Genomic DNA, 21,723 nt, shown 5'->3' on the forward strand with positions numbered 1-21,723 from the left:
TTTCATGTCTTACTTATTTTGTCTTTCTTTCTTTGAAAAAATTATAAACTTTAATTTTATTCTAAAAAAATTTTAATTTTATTTTAAAATTTAAATTATAACTGTTTTAAATTTTAATTAAGCTATTTAATTATCTCAATCTTAATCTAAAATTATTTTTATTATACGATAATTATTTTCACTAATCCATTTGACTATACCATTCCATCAAATTAAACTATAATATAAAAAATAAAATAAATTCTTTACTCAAAAAAAAAAATTGTAATTTCAAATTAAAATCACACATTATTTACTCTCCATAATTTTCAATAAAAATATAATTATTTACTCTCGTAAAATATTATTTAAACAAAAATTCAAATTAATATCTCAATTCAAATTAATTTCAAACTACAGCTAAAGACTCGAGGGCGCCTAAAATGGACAGGGAGTAATTAAAAAATAATAATAATAATAATAATAAGTAGAGAACACAGCAACAACCAAACAAAAGTTTCAGGCTTTATTTATTTACACAATTGTCTTTAATGTTTAATTCATTCCAGTGGCGATGCTATCTATGCTTGTGAAAGACAACCAAAAAAATTGACCTAAAAGGGGAAGGAATTCTCTGAATTCTGCAAACTACAATGAATCCATCAAAAGTGATTTTGTTTGTAAATAACACATAATAACAAGGGAGGATAAGATAGGCCAGTTTCCCTATGAGCTAAAAAGAATGCTTTTTGAATGAGTATTCTACCTTCGTCAAGTCAAAGCCCCTTTAAAAAGTCGATGCCCTCGTCCTGTGGGCACGCATGACTTGTTCCTTCCGGCTAAAGAACCCACCATTTTGTGTGTTTCATTGAACTACACAGGTATCAATTACAAGCCATTAGGCCCAGAAAAACAATAAGAGAACAATAATATTTTAAATTTTTCATCAAACAGCGACGAATCAATTTCTCATTGGCGCACAAGAAACCATAAAAGCTGATATAGCGATGGTAAGCTGAAAACTGAAAAAGTAAATGAATTCACTTCAAGGCTACCCTCCATCAGGAATGAAACTGTGGGGCAAATAATAACTCTAATTGCTGAGAACATATATTGCACATATGTAACTTTGGACTCTTTTTGACATATGTACTACTTTTTTCATTTTACAACTAAATAGGCAAACAAAAAAGCATTGGATAAATTGCTCAAACTAGATCAGCGTTAACTAATGCAGAGATACACTTGTCCAGATAATAAACACTTATCTTCAAGCTATGTGGGGTGGGGTTTGCGATTCCCTTAACAGAAAAGAAACTTCAGAAGACATTTAGAAATTACGTGACAAACACAATAGCTAACACTTCTAATAAAGTAATAATGATAATAGTTCTTAACACTATTTGGTGCTTAATTAAACAATAAGGTGGCATTTGCAATGGAGGGTAAACTGAACAGAGAATCGATATGGATTTCAAAATTTGGGTAAATATGTACCTTGAAGTCTGCTGGCAACTTCAGATTTGTTCTGAGAATTATTTCTTCCCACAGGAGGCAATCAATAAATCAAATTTTACCAACCAAAGTGCAGCTGCAGAATATGATTGCGGCATGGTTGACAAATTTGAAAATATTTCTTCCGTGGCAAAATATGAAGATGGAACACTATTCTGGTAAAACCATTCTTCATTGATTGCAGTAACGAAATCAGCTAGGACCTAAAATGTCAAATTGGGCAATAATGAGTTCATTTTCCGGAATTCAATAGTATACTACATGCTAGAGAAACAACAATGATAGGTACACCATTGATCACCTGTAGAAACTCTCTCAAATTGGAGGCTCGTCGTATCCTGTTGACCCATAGATTATGTGCAGATCTTTTCCAAGAGCCCACCAAAGCATCTTCAGGGACGACAGACTAAAAGTAGAAAAAAAATTAATTATAATCAAACTGGTATCAGAGTACAAGAAAGTTAGGAAAAATCCATCTATACATGGTCTCCTTAGGTCTAAAATCTTTTGTATTCTTTGAGTATGTTTCGAACAAAAAACTACCTGCAAATTTTTTTCCTGAAATTTGCTAGTAAATATTTCAGCAAACAAGAAAAGAAAATATGTTCCTTGTGCTTGTCTTCTAATCCCGATAAGAAGGAAGACTAATGAAGCAGTGAAGGGCAATCTAATATAATAACTCCCACAATCTAATGTGAGCAATTCTATTGCAAGGCCTCCAAAAAAGATAAAAGTGGCCAATTCAATTACTTATAATATTATTAATATCCCTTTGAAACTACTTAAAAATAAAATAAACATAAGCAACCAAACTGCAAGTGATATCCATGTGCATAGTATGCAACTCCAGTGTATTAGATATGAATTTAGATCGAGGGTCACTACCTCTATTGCGTAGATAGCAGCCTTTAGTGCCTGCAATTTAGAAGATAACACTCTTTTCCATTGGCGACCATTAACACCATGGCTAGCTTGGCAAACTGCAGTATGAACAGCATACTTTTCTTCCAAACCAAAATCAAGCTCAAATGTTGTATGGCAGATTCTACAGTGCTTTTCATCTCTCCAATAGAGGTCCTGACATTGGTTGCATCTTCTTAGTGAATTAAGATGGGCCTTATTTCCATTTTTTACAGCATTGAGTTCAGAGTAAAATGATTTCCATATCCATGAATCAAAAGCCTTGGAATCACGAGATTTTCCAGCCAGCTGATCCCCTTTTACACTCACTTCAACAGCTGCTGAACCAGAAGAAGAGGGAATTTCATTTTGCCTCCCATTCATGCTTAGATGGTTGTCTATATCTGAAACAGGCGACGAGCTAAATTCTATTGAAGTATTTGATTCAGATTGATCTGTATGGCAAGGCAGCCTAGTTCCGTTGTCATTTTTCATATTGGAGATCGAATGGCTCAGAATTGCTTCCCTCTGCTCTAAGGATGCAAGAAGACGAGCCTCCCGAACACCCCTGCTGTCCAGAACTGACAACAATGAATACAAAGCCTACACATAAACAGAAGGGTAAATCAATCTCTTGCATGAAGCAATGTGTACTTTATTTATAAGGAAATAAGTAATGATAGCGAAACCTCTTTAGTATCAATCATTTCCCAGTGGCCATCATCAGAAGACTCAAAGTAGATTCTCCTGTGTCCAGGATCACCTTCATCACAAGGACCCAAAAACAACCAGTATCTATTGAACCTACGATCAGAGCCTAGATAAACAGATTGCATTGGATGTAAGCACTCCTCTCCTTCCATTTGTTCTTCTATCTTTTTCATGCTGGCATACTCCTCTTCCTTGCTAATCCTTGACAGGGGAACCAAAGTATCAACTGGTTCATCTGGCATATTTCCATCAAGCCTGTTCAAAGTTTGCCCACTACTGCTCTTTAGCAAGACAAGTGGACCACTCTGTTTGCCTGTTGATCTCTTTATTTTTGCACCAGAGCCATAATAATTGTTGGGATGACATTCCAGACTTGATGTTATCCCCTGGAGATCAAGTGTGTCCAGATCAGAAAGACTAAATATTTGTATATAATGCATCTGAATAGAATGAATGAAATCTGTGAGATTCATAAGGAACAAACAACCAAAACAATCAGGATTACCTCAACTCGGAAACTGGATCCAGCAGTAAGCAGATCAATTAATGAATTTAATGCATTGAGCTTCTCTTCAATGCTTAAATTGGCATATTCACCCTCTGTCAGTGCTAACAACCATACTTCCCCTGGAAGGCTCTCGTCAATTTCATTGTATACACTCAGTATATCTGTGTTAGAATTAGCAGCATCAATTCTTGAAGGACTGGGAGCCCTGGATTCATGCTCAGAGTCATTGGTATCATCTCCACCAGTGATTTCAGATATCTCATCTATGCTCCCAAAATCTTCAGAATCAGATTCACATCTGTCAGAGTCATTTTCAGCAGCTTGGATCCGCAATCGATATCCAGATGAGGAAATCTTTTCAAACAATGTTATGTCACCGGCGAGACAAGATGCAATCAAATTCTCCAGGTCGGGGAGTGTATCCGTTAGATTCAACTGCACAATCTTTATGGGCAAACGAAGATATCATTATGTTAGAAATTAACATCCATGAATGAATATAGCTTGCATATATCAAATTGGACATTCAAGAACCATTAAGAAAAAATATATATATGTATATATACTTACTGATGAAGATCTAGCCAATTCAGAAACCTTCATCCCACTATTTCCAGCTGTTAATAAAATACTAAAAAGTTCTCCCTTCAGCGTACAGGGACTTAAGTCATACTTCTCCATGAGATTGACCTCCTGCCAAGGTGAAGAAGATTGATTACATGTGTGTGTGCACGCTAATATAATTTATGTTAATATATATAATATGTAATGTTAATATCGCTAAATTATGTTGTGTTATTATATATATGTGTTAATATATATTAACACGATGAAACAAAATTAGAGCAGAAAAAAAAGATTTATATCAGGAAATCAATCACCTTCTTGCAAGCTGCTTTCTGACCCGTACCAATCTTAGAACCAAAACCGGCTGTAACAAATATCTGACACAGTATTTCGGTCCATGTCATGAGATTCAGAGACTTGTGCCAGAACTCAAATACAGATTGACGATGCTCAAGCTGTAAAAACATGAAAATAAGCGTAAACAGATTTTCAACAAGGCAGTAAAATGCATTACTAATTCTCTAAGGGTGTGTTCGTTAAAAGGATTTGTCCAAAATCCTACTATTTATCCAATTTTTTTCTCCTAAAAAATATCAAATTAAACGCCTATTTTTTTATATATTATACTAAAAATTAATTTCATTCAAAACATCTGATCAACAACTATTTATATCACATCATACAACTATTACAATTCAAAATTTTTCCTATTCAAATTCCAACTCAAAATCTAATCCCTCAAACAAACACACCCTAAATTGTCAACAGCCATTTACATTAAAAGAGAAAATTTAGAAAAAATAAAAGAATTCCTATGGAGAAGATCAGAACTACTAGATCTTCATGCAACTAGCATGATGAAGACAAGATGTGTGAAGCAGTCATACAAGTTTTGTACTTGATCTGAAATAGCATAGTGCTGTTGGCAATGAGCTTAGCTATGCTGAAATAAATGTTTGCCAAGCTAGTTCCAAAATGCTACGAAAACAAATGGTGAAGCCACATATTCCATGATTGTTTAGAGCTTAAATACCATGGCAGTGTATAAAAAGCTATACTTTTTGAACGACTAAAATGTTATAACTACACAATCAAGAGAGATTATCGCAAATCATCTTCTCATGGCTTGCTTGAGTTCCCTCAAGCATACATGAAAATGACCTTCAGAAAAGGAAACATGTAACAATAGCAGCCATTGAATAATTCGCACTTATAAAAGGAGTAAAAAGAACCAAAAAAAAAAAAAACAATCATAAAACGACTCAAGTTACCTTCTGATTTCAAGATTAACTCTCTCTCTCCTCTCTCTCTCTCTCTCTATATATATACACACATACATATATTTATAGATCATCAGTGTAGCGTATTTCAAACTCATGCACTTCAATGATATAAATTAAACATTCTTAGAAGAGTCATATATACATAATGTTGAAATGTTTACATTAAAAATACCCATAGACTATGTTTATAGTATCTTATATAAAAGTCTTCACAACCTAGTTTAAATCTCATTTACAATTAGACCTGAACTCCACAGCACATCTGTTCATCCATTAGCAAGGGAAACAAGGATAGATTGTACACATATTTAACCCTCCTAATAAAAAAGGTATAGCAGAGATCATAAATTTAACTTTTCTATAATGCACGGAAGAAGTTAAATTCATGGCTGTCCATGGCATGGTGCAAGTCCAACATCAAAGAGCACAAATAACCACCGCTACACTGTGAAATATGGCTTCAATAAGACACTCACAGCACTCACCATGGTCAACCTTAATCCAAATGCAACCGATGTCATTGTTCTAGGTGGAATTCTTTTGTTTTATTTATTTATTTATTTTATGTCCTTCACTTCAAGAAAGTTTACTTCTCTTTGTTCTCCATAATTATATCCAGTACTAAATGATATAATAGAAGACACTGGCTTGTTAATTTTTGTTTCTTACATAAACAGAAGTAAAAAATATGAGTACAATCTACAGTGGGATACTGCTTTGTATTTTATTCTTTGTGTAAATAAATTAAATATAGGCATTTTTACCATAGTTTTCCAGAGTTCTGATATGGCACATGCTGCACACTATATACCACGATCTTAAAAAGATTTTGCATATGTACAACACAACTTATAATTGGTTTTATAATGTAACATCATGTTGAGCTACTTGTAATAAAATGAAGAAAGCAAAAGACTATCATTGGAATATCAACCATTCACTTTGACATACCGAAGAAAGCAAATGCAAAAATTTGCAGTTTTTGCTTGCGCGAGAGAGAAGACTTCTACTTAGTTCCTTGCCTATATCTGACAAAAGTAGCTTGAGAAGAGCCAAGTGCACTTGTCCAAGCAACAATGAGTCCTGGAACACAACAGGGTGGAGGAAAGCACATACTTAGAAAAGGGGAAAATTAAAAATAAATTAAATAAATTTTTAAAAAAAAGGAAAGGAAAAGAAAAGGAAGGCCAACAGGCTCAACATTATATATCAGCTTACCTTATCATGAAATGCTTGTGCAAACTCATCCAAGGTGAAAGAACGCATACTGATGGTAACAGCATATGTACACAAAAAATGGTATGCCTTCACAAGGAATAGAAAAGAATTATTAAACTTAGACAAAATATAATAGATAAAAATAATGCCATGTAAACTTTGAAAAGACAAAATATAGTTTGAACATGAGGCAATAAATGAAAAGGTAGCAGTATCCTATAATGGTATGATGAAATATAAAATATGACAGAGGTGACCAGAATAATGGTATATATATCTATATACATACACTTCTCTCAACACCTATGTAATAAAAAGGCATTTGAGTATCCTCAAAAGTAAAAGTTCTAATAAATCTATGAATGACAAAATACAAGTTCGAAAGCACATATTAATAATTATGCAGTGATACAAGGTTCATTGAAATATTGAAGCAGCATAATTCTTCATATGTAAGAATATTCTGCTTACATAATAGCTAATTATATTAATTGAGTGAAAAGTGAAATCATTATAGACAATTTTGGCACTAAACTATTAATGAAAGAGCAAAGCTATAGTAAAAAGATATTTAGGGTGTGTTCGTATGCAAGATTTTGCAAAATTATTACTATTTATCCAATTTTTTTCCCCCAAAAACATCAAATCAAACACCTATTTTTTATTTTTTATATTATACTAAAAATTAATTTTACATTCAAAACATCACATCAACCCCTATTTATATCACATCATACAACTATTCAAATTCAAAACTTTTACTATTCAAATCCCAACTCAAAATCCAAACCCCAAACAAACACACCCTTAGATACCTTAAAAAGTTTGCTGACTAGTACTGGTGAGGAAGCCCAAGGTTGTCCTGACAAAGGCATCCTCATTGTGACTGAATGCGGAGGGAACTTGGCAAGCAAATCTACCAAACACCATGAAATATTTAGAATTTGAAAATTCAGTTAAGGGAGCAACATATAGCCAGATGATAAATACATCACACAAGGGTTCATCCAGATTACTCAATCGCATGGAATCGAATATGTGTAACATACATTAAATACTCAAAACATATTTTAATCAACCTTTGCACAGGGAACATCCAGGAGAACCATTGGTTGGAAAATGAGAACAAGAAGATGTCAGATTATAATCTTCTTGTAATTCTCTGAGCTCGAGTTCCTCATCATCTACTAGAGTTGAGGGCTGTGTGTATTCCAGACATTTTGCATTGTCAAGGGCAAGCTCACATTTTCCTTTACGAGGTTGCTTCCACTTTTGAGCTTTCTGGCATTCCACCTGCAATAATATATTTTAATATTTGGTTGACTAGATCATCATCGAAAGGATCTCAATATCAATACAAAAGCAGAAATAAACTCTACTTTTTTACGTCTCAGGGAAGCATTCCTTTTAGCTTGTTGTTCTCTGTTTGCCAATTTTCTCTGTGGGACAGAAAATTTCATATAAATTTTCATGGATGAACTTTCATGTGACACAGGGAATCAGCATAGCATTTGGGTAACTAATTTAACAGTTCAAGTACAATAATAGAGAGTTGATCATCAAACAAACCGTAATGGATTCTTTAGGCGGTACTCTTTTCTTCTTCTTTTGAACAGCATTCTTGCTAACATTACCATCAAATGGAAGCTCTGTCTCATGATGATTTGCATCCGGCCAAGCCATCATCAAACCTTTCCCAACACCATGCTTTTTCCGAGTAGCACCCTCCTGAGTTATCAAACCTTTGCCCATGCCATGTTTCCTAAATGGAAAATCCTTTGAAGTCATTGGGCCTTTCCCGATTCCGTGCCTCAATGTAGGTGAACTGTTCTCACAACAAGTTTCATAATCTAAGATGGTATGCACAGAAGCCTGCCACAGGAGAAGTAAAAATATTAGAACATGGAGAATTCCAAGTGCTTTTTGCAATAACGATTTATCAAACATCAAAAGAAACTTTCCTGCACCTTTCTTCTTTTATGAGCATGTGATCCATTATCATGATGATGCTTTTGGGAACCTGGATCAGAGAGACAAATCAAGTCACTGATCTTGTGTTTGACATCAGTTATATTTACAATAATAATCATAGTGGCTAAAAATCAGTTAAAAAACTTAAGACCAGGCCTTTCACGGGTTTCAAATGCACATCTACAATAGGCAGTACTTTCGAATCCAACTCAGTTAATCAATCACCTGGTGATGCCTATCTATAATACCACTTGGTTTTGGACATGCAAACTAATATAACTAGCAACTCAATGCAACTGGTTCTACAAAATTACATTAGCTAGCATAGTTGACCAAAATATTCCAAATAAAGCAACAATTCAGACTATCATACCTAGAAAGCATAAACAATGGTCATAGTCATAGCTGTATATGGCAAATTACACATGCCTTGCATGATATTAAAGCTCAAAGTATAATTAAATTAAAACATATAAACATATATCATTCATAATTTTAACAAAACATTACAGACAAATTATATTTTACTAAATAACATATATAAAACTTCACCTTATTACTTATAAATAGAAGAAAAATAAATAGTTCATAATGGTTACTTCACAAGTGCATTTTCATAAATTCAAATTGTTAATAGTTGAATGATGGAACCAGACCAAGTACACATTATTTTTTGCCACGGCCACAGAGACACGATCTAGAGGTTTTAGAAAGCATGGACACTTGTTAATAATTAAAGTGGTATGTCTGGGTGTCGTCTCTCCTGAAGAAAAGTTAAACAGAACCATGAAAAAGAAATGTACACCATTTTGATTGAGTCTGCAACACAAATAAATAGTTTCCTTTCCCCAATTCCTGAATCATCCTTTGCTTCAGTTTCTCCATTTTTGTTCTATCGACCATAAGAGATTGTGCTTGTAAGCTAACATAACCATCAGAAAGACATAATAGTACCCCATAGATGGCTATGGTCAAACATAGGCTTTGCATCAGTTATTCATTTACAAGCCGTTAATTTATCAGTGTCGAAGATTAAGACACAAAACAAATTGCAGAAAGAATCTGCTGCAACATTCCATTTCACGTATGTCAACCTAATATCAGCATGCACCAATAGCAAGAAAATGAATTCATTTCCGTTGACACTGGAAATCACATAATGAAATATTCCCAGCAATAGCCCGACTTCACTGAAGAAAAACAATACTTGATTGTTAGGAATTAGATATTTTCCATCAAAAGCTTCCAACCAAAAAATCACAATCATTTGAATACCCGAGCAGCAAGCACAATTCATAAGTCAAACTTAGCAAACATCTCGAATAAACCAAAATGAGCAAGCGACTTCCATTCCCTTACCGCAGAGGAAAGCATTCGACGGAAGAGAATCAAACTGGTCTCCGAGAGGGGGACCGTTCTTGCGGAAAATCTTGGTGAAAATGTACTCCTGGGTGTACAAAACCTCCTGAAGCCGCATCCTGTAGTCATTTTCATTCATAAAAACCATCTGCTGCTGACCCTTGCTCTTCCTCTTCCTGCAACGAGCACTGCTCCGGGAGCCATGAATTCCGGCAGAATTAATCCCACTCTCCACCCCTTGATCAGACACTGACATGGTGCCACTTGTTGCGATACTTTCGAGAATCAATTCATCACAAATATCAGGAAGACTGATCAACAGAAGCGCCAGGGAAGGATGGGTAGAACTCAGTTCAGTTGGGTGTGTGCTTTTCAGTCTTAAGGGAAAATGAAGGGCAGAGAGATAGCAGGGGTTTGAAGAAGTAGGGTTTTGGGTTTTGTGGGGATATTTTTTCTGAATATATTTTTTTTTAACAGTTGTATCTATTACTCCTACTATTATTTTTCTTATCGTTATTTTAAATTAAGAGTCAAAACGAAAATATCTTCAATGAAGAAATTGTCCCCTTCATTACTCGGCTCGGTTTGAACCGGTCGGTCTAGAGGAAACCCGGTTGATCGCTCCAGCTTGATCCTGCCTCCGATATGCAATTTTATTATTCTTATATTTATTATTAGACAAAAAATCATTTTTATTCTTAATATAACCAAAATTTATCTCAATATAAAAATTTTATTAATTTTGTCCCAATATAATCAACAACTCATCATTTTTTGTCTCAATATAAAAATTTTATCAATTTTAGTCTCAATATAACAAAAATTCATCAGTTTTTATTCCAATATAATCAAACCTTTTTTTTTTGTCGCACCGTCAACAAACCGACGGAAAATGCTGACGTGAAAAGAAATCAAATCTTATATTTATATTTAAAGAAATTGCACAATCTTGCAAGTACACGTCAGCATTTTCCGTCGGTTTGTTGACGGTGAGACCAAGAAAGATAATGTTTGATTATATTTGAACAAAAAATGATGAGTTTTAGTTATATTTGGACTAAAATTGATAAAAATTTTATATTTGAACCAAGAATAATGAGTTTTGGTTATATTGGGACAAAAAATGATAGTTTTGATTATATTAAGACCAAAATTGATAAAATTTTTATATTATGACCAAAATTGATAAATTTTGATTATATTAGGACAAAAATAACTTTTTCCCTTATTATTAAATACAAGTCTATGATTTATTTTTTTATTATTTAAAATTTAAATTCAATAAAAAAAATAAGAAAGTGACAGAGTATTACTCCTTTCATCCCGGTAAAACTATTCAACTTAATATAAACACGTAAATTTAAAAAAATATAATTATTTAATAGTTAATAAATGTATTAATAAAAATAATTATTATATAATATAAAAAATATTATAATAAAATAATAATATTATTGTTGTTCGCTCGAAACGCTGGCTTTTGGAGCTATTCTGGAGTGTGGCGCGGAGCCGCCGTCACTGCCATGTTGCCGCTGACCACAGCCACTGTCGACAACCACCTACGCCGGTGTTGCTTTGCCTCCAGTACTTGGAGGCCGTTGCTCATCTGATTTCGTCAGCAAAAATCATTTGGGCGCCATTGTTCCCCAATTTATCTGATTAATGTCGAACACGATAAGTGACTAAATATAAGGTTGATAATGTAGTCTTCTTTCAGTAGTTTCTAGATAGGACAAGTTACAATTGGACAATAAATAGGTTGATGGGCATGGGATGGTGACGACAATAAAACTCGACATCAGGAGGGGGAGAAGCATGGTTCGTCGCGCGGACCGGCATCGCGGATCAGCCTTTATTATTCCAGATCGTCGCAGTGTATCGGTCGCGACGTATCGTTGAAATATCGGCTTATGTAATTTTTTTATATAAAAATTTATATTTTTTTAAAAAAAAATGATAATAAACAATTAAAATCCATCAAATCATATATATATATAATTAATTTTAAAAATATATATTATTGAAAAAAAATATATTATAATTTATAATAAATTAAAATTTAAAATAAATCATATTTCAACTCAATTAGCATGTGTATATATATATATGAATGTAAATACTAAATTTTATGATTTGCATATTGTCATTATACTAACAAATTTATTTTAATAACAAAATAATGTATCTTGTGTCCATCAATGTCAAAATTTCATTTTTATCATTTGTATTACATATAAATAAAAATAATTAGAAATAAAAATACCAAATAAAATTTTATAAAATGTTCAAACTATGTTTATACTAAACATTTATACTAACCATTCAATACCATGTGGAATGTCGTGGAAACTCAAATCATTTTCATTTGCCGATCGATTATAGTATGAATATCTTTGTTATGGATTCCTATTGCGTGGATAAAGGGAGATGTTCGAACCATATTGATTTTCTCTAAATGAACCTTTTCTATATACATCAAAATCTTGATATTCCATACTTTTAAAATATATTTGGAAGCAATATATTATATTTATGGTAGTTATCTTATTTAACAGATTCGTAAGATTCTGGTCTTATTTAGACGATTTGTATATCACTATAAATATGTACGTATTTTTATGATTTAAATAGAGAATTTCAGTTTCATATTCTAATATGGTATCAGAGTCAAATTCTCTCTGGGTACCTCCATGACCCGTTATATCCCTTATATATTTTTATATTTTATTAATATATTTGCTTCTATCCACGATCATGTTGTTATTTTCATGTCGTTTCTGTCTCTGCTACTCCACTAACAGAGTCTACTTTCGACTTTAACGCCGTTGAGAGTCTTGTTCTCGACTCTAACTCTATTGAGAGTGAGGGAGTCTCGTTTCCGATTCTAGCTCTGTTGTGAGCGAGCGAGTCCTGTTTCCGACTCTAGCTCTATAGAGTGAGCGAGTCCTGTTTTCGGCTTGAGTTCTGTTGTGAGCGAACGAGTCATGTTTCTAACTCTAACGGTGTTGAGAGTTCTGCTTCTGAATCTGATCCAATGGACGGCTACATCACTTTCAGTCAATCTTGACGAATTCAAATTCGTATGTGGAAGATCTCGGCTATATCCTTTTCGGTCACTTCTGACAAACTCAAGTTTTTCGATCATATCTTCAGTTTGAGGATGAGTGTTAAAATATATTTAGAAGCAATATATTATATTTATGGTAGTTATCTTATTTAACAGATTCGTAAGATTTTGGTCTTATTTAGACGATTTGTATATCACTATAAATATGTACGTATTCTTATGATTAAAATAGAGAATTTCAGTTTTATATTCTAACACATACTATTATTGCTTCTGCTTGATAAACCATTATTCTGTCTACGATCATCTATACTGCCCGAACCAGATGTAATCCCTCCATAATATGTTCCAACTGGTTGGTTAGATCCAAAGATAAAAAGATTGGTTGAATCCTGAAGATGTCTGGGTAGATTAGACAAACCATATCCTGAGTAATAGGGATGATGACATGCATTTGGTTGGTCCCACTCCGGCCTACCCAATTTATTACTTGAATTGTGAGAAGAATCTTCATAGGAATAACCTATATTCAAATCTTGCATATGTTCGTGAACTCCAGAATATCTCCTATTATCTGAAAGATTTGAAACATTGGCTTCACTTGAAAATTCTATTAAACTATTTAGAAAATCTCTTTGAACTTCTATACCAGGACGATATCCATGATCAGTGTCTTGGGTATCATAATAATTTTCATTTCCTTGAGCTCATCCCATATCACTTGAGTATCGGTTATCCCTATAGCTCCCATTAGCACCACCACCATCACCACCACTAATAATTTTCATTTTCTTTGATCATTAATCTAAAATATAATTTTCATAAAAAAATATGATTCAAGTCAATTGGATCATAAAAAACGTCTGTGTTTGTCCTTTATATAAGAATTTTTACCCGAAAACGCATGTTATAGTGAACATAGACTAGCTTATGGAGTTTCTCAATAGTTAATATATTCCAAAAAGTATGGATAAAAAACAACGTACTCCAATTCCGCTCACAACCCGATGATGTGCAAGTTTGACTCAAAACTTTTAATGCAATTTTTCTTATTAGGAGCTTCATCACCATACATATTCCACAAGTCAGTTACTAAAAATAAATAAAATAATATTAATAATGCAACATTTTATACTCACTCCGTCCGCCAAATTTATTCTTACTTTCCTTTTTAGTCCGTCTCCTAAATTTCTCATTACTAATATTGACAAAATCAACAAATCAACATTTAATTATTACTCTTCATTCATCACTTATTTACAACAAATATCACTAACTTTATTATATTTCTCTGTTTATTTACTTTAATTTCTAACCAAATTTCCAAAAAATATCATCAACTACCTATCACTTTTTCAATAAAATATTCGTTTTTCTTAGTTCTTGTGCCGAACCCAAATGGGCTAATTTTATTGGAGGGAAGAAGTAACAAGTATGTTTAAAAATATAATTAAATGATAAATTTTATAATACATACTTGGTAAAGATGTAGATACAGTTCTAATATATAAAATATGCACATATATTTATATATGTTCTTTGAATGTACAAAAAAATATTTGAAATATTATATAAAAATTTTACATATTTACCTTATTCATAGCCTTTACTTGTATATCCAAATTTGGCTCGAGTTTTTAAATAACTTATTTTACTCATTTTCGAACTTTCGATGAATCAAATTAACAAATGCTAGAGTATTGAAGATCCGGATTTAAAAACTAAGCTACATGAAAGGTATATAAAATTAAAAAATAAAATAAACAAGTAGCACAATGTGAAAAGGAAAAAAGTAACAACAATAATTACATGTTACATACAAATATTGATGCAATTGGTTATACCATTTTTTCATCGATGATATCTCAATATTGCTGAAAATCTTTCACCACGGTTTTTATTGCAATTTTTTCTTTATTCATTGCCTCATAAATGATATATCTGGTCACAACAGATCTTGTTATACCTGGTCGCAACAGATCTCGACCATTCGTATATATTTTCATCAAATTGACCACTTTATAATTGTTGTATATAAATCTTGTAATTCTTCTGGCTTCTTTTATCGTATCATTCACTGAAAATATATCTTCGATGTCTTCTAACATCAAATCAATGTAATGCGCAATGCATTGAGACAAAAAAAAAAAAAAAAAGTGATTCCTTTTCCTCATCAGTTTTTCCCAACAGCCTTCATACTAGTTTCACTATCAGTTACAATTTGTACAATATTATCAACCCCTACTAAATCCACAACCTTATCCATTAGGGTGTATACAAAGTCTGCAGTCTTTGCCTTATTTGTACAATCAACCGAACTTTGATATATCATATCTTTGTCACAGTACACCATAAAATTTATGCTTAGATATTTTGTGTTGAGTACTCCAACCATCACACATAATTGTATATCTGTATGTTTTCCATTCTGCTTTAAAGAATCAACACATTGTACAACTTCTTGCATCTCCTCGTTCAAATATTCACCCCAAATTTTCTTACCAGTAGGTCTTTTAACTCCAGGTCCAACAGATGCAATCGTGTCAATCATCGTTTGGTAGTAAGGACCACTATCGACAACGTGAAATGGTATTGCATTAAAATGAAAATTTTTTGAAATTGCTCTACCCACTTTTTTTGCATTATCTTTTGAAAACATATTTTTCAAAGACTTATTCTTCGATTGAAATATGTAAGGATCAAATTTTTTTTTATGCAAACCTTCTATATTTTTCTTAGAGCTTTCAAAAAAAATTCTTTTACTTCCTCCTTTTGTATTCGAATTGCTTCCTCCTACAAAGATAAAAAAATATGATCATATATAGTTGTTATCTAAAAAAAATATACTAATATTTAAATATATTTTATAAAATTTAATAAATATATCAGCTTTAAAATTCAAGTTCGGTAGATCTTCGGATACAAAATGTATACGTTGTTGCTCCATAAATTTCATATTTCTGCTTTCAGTCATTGCTCTTTTTAATTGTTTTCTTTCAAGAGCATATATCTCATCTTCATTTATTTCAAAAACTTCATTTTCTTCCTCATCAGAATCATTTTCCAAACGAATGGAATTGTGCAATACTTCTAAATTTTTATTATGTGTTGCTCGCATACTTTTTCCTTGGATCAAGTATTTTTTTAATAACTCTCTTATTTCTTTTGAGCTCTCGTACATGCTTCAACTTGACTTGTAACATGCGTTATATGTTGTTTCATCTTAGTAATTCCTCCGTGAACAATTTTTCCACAATAATTGCATTTTGTTTGTTTTCTATAGTTGATGATATAAGTAACATGATTTCAACCAATATTTTGTATGGTGTCATTTTATACAAACTCTACAATTTAATAATACAATTTTTAAAACATTTATAAATAGTAATTCATTAGTTAACTAGACAAATTATACATATTATTTTATTAATAAATCAAACTTTGACAAAAATTGACTAGATAACTACTCCGTTTATATAAAAAATCTAGTTAAAACTTTTACAATAAATTTACAATTGGTACAAATCTTGTCTAAAAATATTAATTTTAAATAATAAAGTTATAACTTATTATAAAATATTAATTTTAATAAAACTCAATTTATATTGATTAAATAAAAATTAAATACAATTCAAAATAATTAAACCTATCAAATAAATAAACAAATTAATCAAAATAATTCAATCCAAAATAAATAAACCTATCAATTAAATAAAAATAATAACAAAAATAATTCAACATTAATTTCAATCCAAAAAGTAAGTAAACAAATTAATTTTATACTATATTTATAAAAATTTAAATTAATTAAGATAATAGTATAATTAATTACCCAAACCTTTCTTCCTCCCCAAATCTCACGGCGACCAACTGTTCTTCCTCAGTACACCGGTCTGCCGAGTTTCTTCCAACACACAACACCGACAATCTTTCTTCGATAGGGTAAAATTTCTTCTCCAACTCTTCCTCGACACCGACGATTCCAAAACCCACCTCCCTCAACACGACAATACCCAAAACACCCTTGTTCTCCAACTGCTTTCTTCTCCGATCTCGGACAATCTGGGACAAATAGAGAATAGAAAATGAGTTAGATAGACCTATTTTGAAAAACTAAGGTTTGCGTCTTGCGTATTAACTTGTAATAAAAATATTCTAAATTTTGAGTCTGACCTATTTTTAAATTATGTAGTCTAAGAGTTTATTTAAAAGTCTATATAATGATTAATATTTATTTTTTTAAATTCAATATTAATAACAAAAATACAAATGCAATTATTATTTTATGTATATATATAATTATAGTTACAATAAATCAATCTTATATCTGGCTATTATCACTAAATTAATTTTTTTTAAAAAAATATAAATACTTAAAAATATAATAATTTTATATATTAAATCAAAAGTATATATATAAATAGGCTGACATGATAAGTTTAAAAAAAGTTTCTTTTGTAAAACCTAAGGGACTGTTTGTTTTAAAAATTTAATAGGATTTCATGGGATTTGGATTATAAAATCCCATGAAATCCATGTTTGGTTAAAAAAAAATATGGAATTTAAAATGATGGGATTTAAAAAAAAGGGTCCAAAATCCTACAAACGAGGGATTTTTAAAATAAATAAAATCCATATGGGGCAATTATGTAATTTAGAATATAAAAAATTCAAATCCTTCCGCTCATATAAAAAACAAATAAGATGTGAGAAATATAAATCCCACGTAATTTTACCAACCAAACATATGATAGGATTCCAAATTCTGAATATAATAAATCTCATCCAATATAAATCCTGCTGTAAAATCTCAATCTCACAAAAAAAATTCATGAACCAAACATCCCCTAAGTCTATTCTACTTAAATAAATAGGTCAAGTTGAGCCCGACTTTATGTAGGTCAAGCTTAGGCATCTGATAACTCGCCCGACCTATTTCCAATCCTATTGATTTTTGTTTCATATATTAAAATTTGAATCTATTAATAAAAAGAATTCAAAGTAATGCAAATAGTGAAATATTTTATAATAAAAAATAAAAATGAAATTGGTTCAGAATATTCGTTTTAACTTTGTGTCTTTATTATTTATTATAAGATATATTTATATATATAAATCTTTTCGTATATATAGTCTTGATTTTAAGAGTACGTTACGCTCGTGAAAGAATGTCCTTATCATATGTGCTTGTATTCATTCATTTATAATAATCAATACACTTTGATGCTTATTACATTTATATGTTGTTGAATGTAATATGATAAATAAATTCTATCCATATATATGTGTAAAACTTATATCCTATAAAATAAAAGAAGAAGATTAATATATAGATTTAATTTAATTTTTTTTTATATTAAATTAAAAATAATTTCAAATTAAGAATGTTAACAATAACTATATTACTACAAATAATTATTTAAAATTAAAATTATATATTCTAAAATTCAAATTTAGTTTTTAGACTTACAACTAAACAGGCTATAAAAAAAATAAATATTAATAATTTAATAAATATAATTGATTTTTTTTTTATTTTTTTATTTCTTAACTATTGCTCTGTAACAAAAATATAAATAATTTAATAAGACAATTTAAAAAGAAATATAAACCCAATCACGTGAGATGACATATATATTTGCTAAATAAAAGAACCAAATTATAACATATATGTATACCCAAGTATGATATTATTAGTTAGATTTAAAATTTAAAGAGTGTGTTTGGTTGGTTTTTCTGCTAATATTATTCTATATTCTCAATTTTTCTTTCAAAATATTATATTATATGAAATTCACTTAAAATTTCTTATTTATATTTTTTTAATAAATAAATATCTTTATATACATTCAATTTTTTTATTTATTTACAATTTAAATTATATTAATAATAAATAAATATTTTTATTTTTATTTATTTATATTATTAAAATTTTATCTTTTACAAAATGATATATATTATATATATTTTTATTAAAATATAACTATTAAAATAATTTAAAATATATTATTATTTTTTTTAATCTTATATATATTACATCATACCACACATCAAATATCACTAAAAAAAATTATTTTTGTAACAAAACTTTCTTGTCTCTAAATCTATTTTTTCCATTACTAATGACATTAGAGACGTAATTAAGAATGAAATTACGTTGGCTACGTGAACTTTAGGGACAAAATTCCATTACAAATATATTATTTTTTTGTAGTATACTACATTAATTAAATAAATAACTTATATTCTAACCTCAACTTGATAATCCAACCTTTAACTACACACACCCAAAGTTATTTTAACAGTTTAAATATTAATTCAATATATTAAATATTTATAGATATTATTTTAATTATAAATTAATGAAATATGTGTAAAGTAATATAAAAATAATTTATAAATAATGTAATATATAATTAATGATACGAGCTCCGTCCCTTAACAAGACTATCTTTTGATTTTTGCATGTAGTTTTTTTAATATTAGTATTATATTGATTTGTAGTAAAAAAAAAAATGACCTATTAGTATGGTGTAATATATAAATAATGACATTTGTATAATATATTGTAAGTTGTGAGGGTATTTATTATGTTAGGTACGTAGGTAGTACAATTATTAAATTTGGAAATGATACCCGGGACGGACAAAAATAGAAAATTATATCATTCTTATGAGACGATGGAGTATTATAGTTTTACACTTCCTTCGTCACAATTTAAAATACTTTTTCTTACTATTTTCGTCCGTTATACTCCAAATATCTCTTTTCTATTTTAGTTAAAATAATTATACATTAATATCAACATAACTTTAATTTTTACCTAAATTACCAACATACTATTAAACATATAATTATTTTATATATAAAGTCAAATGGTCAAAATATCAAAATCTCTTACATATTTACACCTCTGCCCCAACTGGTAAGAAACAAACAGTGTAGTCTCCCGTGGCCGGAAATAGACTATGGGCTATTTTACAGTCGAAACGTTGCCGGTCTTCCATCTTCGCCAGTGAGCCACTGCCCTAATTGTTCGAACTTCATCTCTCCCCAACTTCGCAAGAATTTTTCAATTAGGAATGCTTTCTCTGTTGTTTTTTTTTTCTTTGATTGATTCCTTCTCCGGCCCAAATTTTGCATTTCTGGCAACAGATTCGTTAGTATAAAAATTGTTGTAAAGCATGGACATTGTTTTGTATCTACAATCAAGCTTGAAGCAATTGTTTTTTTACTTGTCTAAACAGCAACAATACAAGTTTTGTGAGAAGTAGACACTTAAATGCCAATAATTTCTTAGTATAAGTGTGCAATTATTTTACTGCATGGATATTAGTATTTAAAAACTTTATAAAAATATATGTGCTTGATTTATATAAATCATTTCATCAAGATTAGTTACATATACAATGGAATTGTGCAACTAACAACAACATCAATCATCTAATTAAAACATATGCATGAGCAAAATTATAACACTAACAATAGCAACAACAATCGTCTAAACAACGGCAACAGAAGAAAAGCAATAGTAGAAGCAATCAACAACATAAAGAAGCAGTAGCATAAGCGTACAATAACATAAACAATCAACAATAGAAGAAAATTAGTAGCAAAAAATGTAGCAACAAAAGCAATTAACAATAGCAGCATTAAGAGAAGCAATCAACAATAGATGAAAATCAATAGCAGAAATGTGTAGCAACAGAAGCAGTAACAATAGCAGAAGCAGAAACAATTGACTATAACAGCAGTGGCAGAAACATGCAACAATAGAAATTTCCAATTCAAGTCATGTGTATCCATTCTTTAAGTCTTCTCGTACGGCTGAGAAGTTTGAGCTTTTCTTTTCGTACTATTTGAACTTTTTCCTATAAACAATAAATTGAAAATATAAATATCAATGAGATAAAAAATAATATATTTAAATCAAAATTAATAAATCTTCAAATTTAAGATTATCTTTTCCCTTTTTATTTTTGAGATCCCAATGGTTGGCCAAACGAGCATTGCTAACTCCTTTTGGCTTGACGTAAAGAGGATTATGAACATTTCCTTCGCTATTGGTATAACTACCAATATTTGAAGCTTCACCTGTATAATTTTCAAGCTGGCAACCATCTTTGTGTAGATATAATTCATTAATATTTTTAACTAAAAAATAACACCCTCAAACCTATCTCTCACTAAACTTCTAACCTTCGGGTAGGCTTTACTTTGCATACAAATATCTTGACAAGACCTCATTATGTGGTTAACATATACCGTTTCCAATTCAAAATCATTTTTAAAAGTATTTCCTCTTTCATATTGCATGTATTCTCCATCGTTTTTTTTTATATATTGTAATAATATCTCATGAACATTCATTTGTTTAAAAATTAATAACAAATGCTTGCATAATATACCAACTGCCTCATAATATGGACACAAGTACTTTATATCATTATATGTCATATGAAACTTAATCTTGTGTAGCCAATTTGTATTTTGAAATTGTATGTTGAACTCAAACAATGTATTGTAGTTAGCAGACTACCCATCAAAATCAATAGACAGTAAATTTAATAACTGTAGCTGAACTATATCATATATTTTGTGACTATAAATTGATGCAACATGTTTTAACAATCAATTATTAACAA

General features: G+C 30.5%; 1 protein-coding gene across 1 annotated transcript; it reads right to left on the bottom strand.

Annotated features, from left to right (window-relative positions):
• Positions 1 to 490: 490 nt before the first annotated feature.
• LOC127251292 (homeobox-DDT domain protein RLT3) lies at positions 491 to 10,456 on the bottom strand. Its single transcript, XM_051274933.1, has 16 exons — positions 10,012 to 10,456; positions 8,642 to 8,701; positions 8,251 to 8,552; positions 8,061 to 8,120; positions 7,761 to 7,974; positions 7,497 to 7,597; positions 6,682 to 6,768; positions 6,415 to 6,546; positions 4,495 to 4,635; positions 4,184 to 4,306; positions 3,611 to 4,057; positions 3,084 to 3,491; positions 2,380 to 2,997; positions 1,796 to 1,900; positions 1,477 to 1,697; positions 491 to 852 (listed from the first exon to the last, which is right to left on the bottom strand). The coding sequence occupies exons 1-15, from the start codon at positions 10,265 to 10,267 to the stop codon at positions 1,515 to 1,517; spliced, it is 3,237 nt and encodes a 1,078-aa protein (XP_051130890.1). The 5' UTR covers positions 10,268 to 10,456; the 3' UTR covers positions 491 to 852; positions 1,477 to 1,514.
• Positions 10,457 to 21,723: the final 11,267 nt, after the last annotated feature.

The sequence above is a fragment of the Andrographis paniculata genome, unplaced genomic scaffold (genome assembly GCF_009805555.1).
Source record: "Andrographis paniculata isolate CXL003 unplaced genomic scaffold, ASM980555v1 Contig43END, whole genome shotgun sequence".
NCBI lineage: Eukaryota > Viridiplantae > Streptophyta > Magnoliopsida > Lamiales > Acanthaceae > Andrographis > Andrographis paniculata.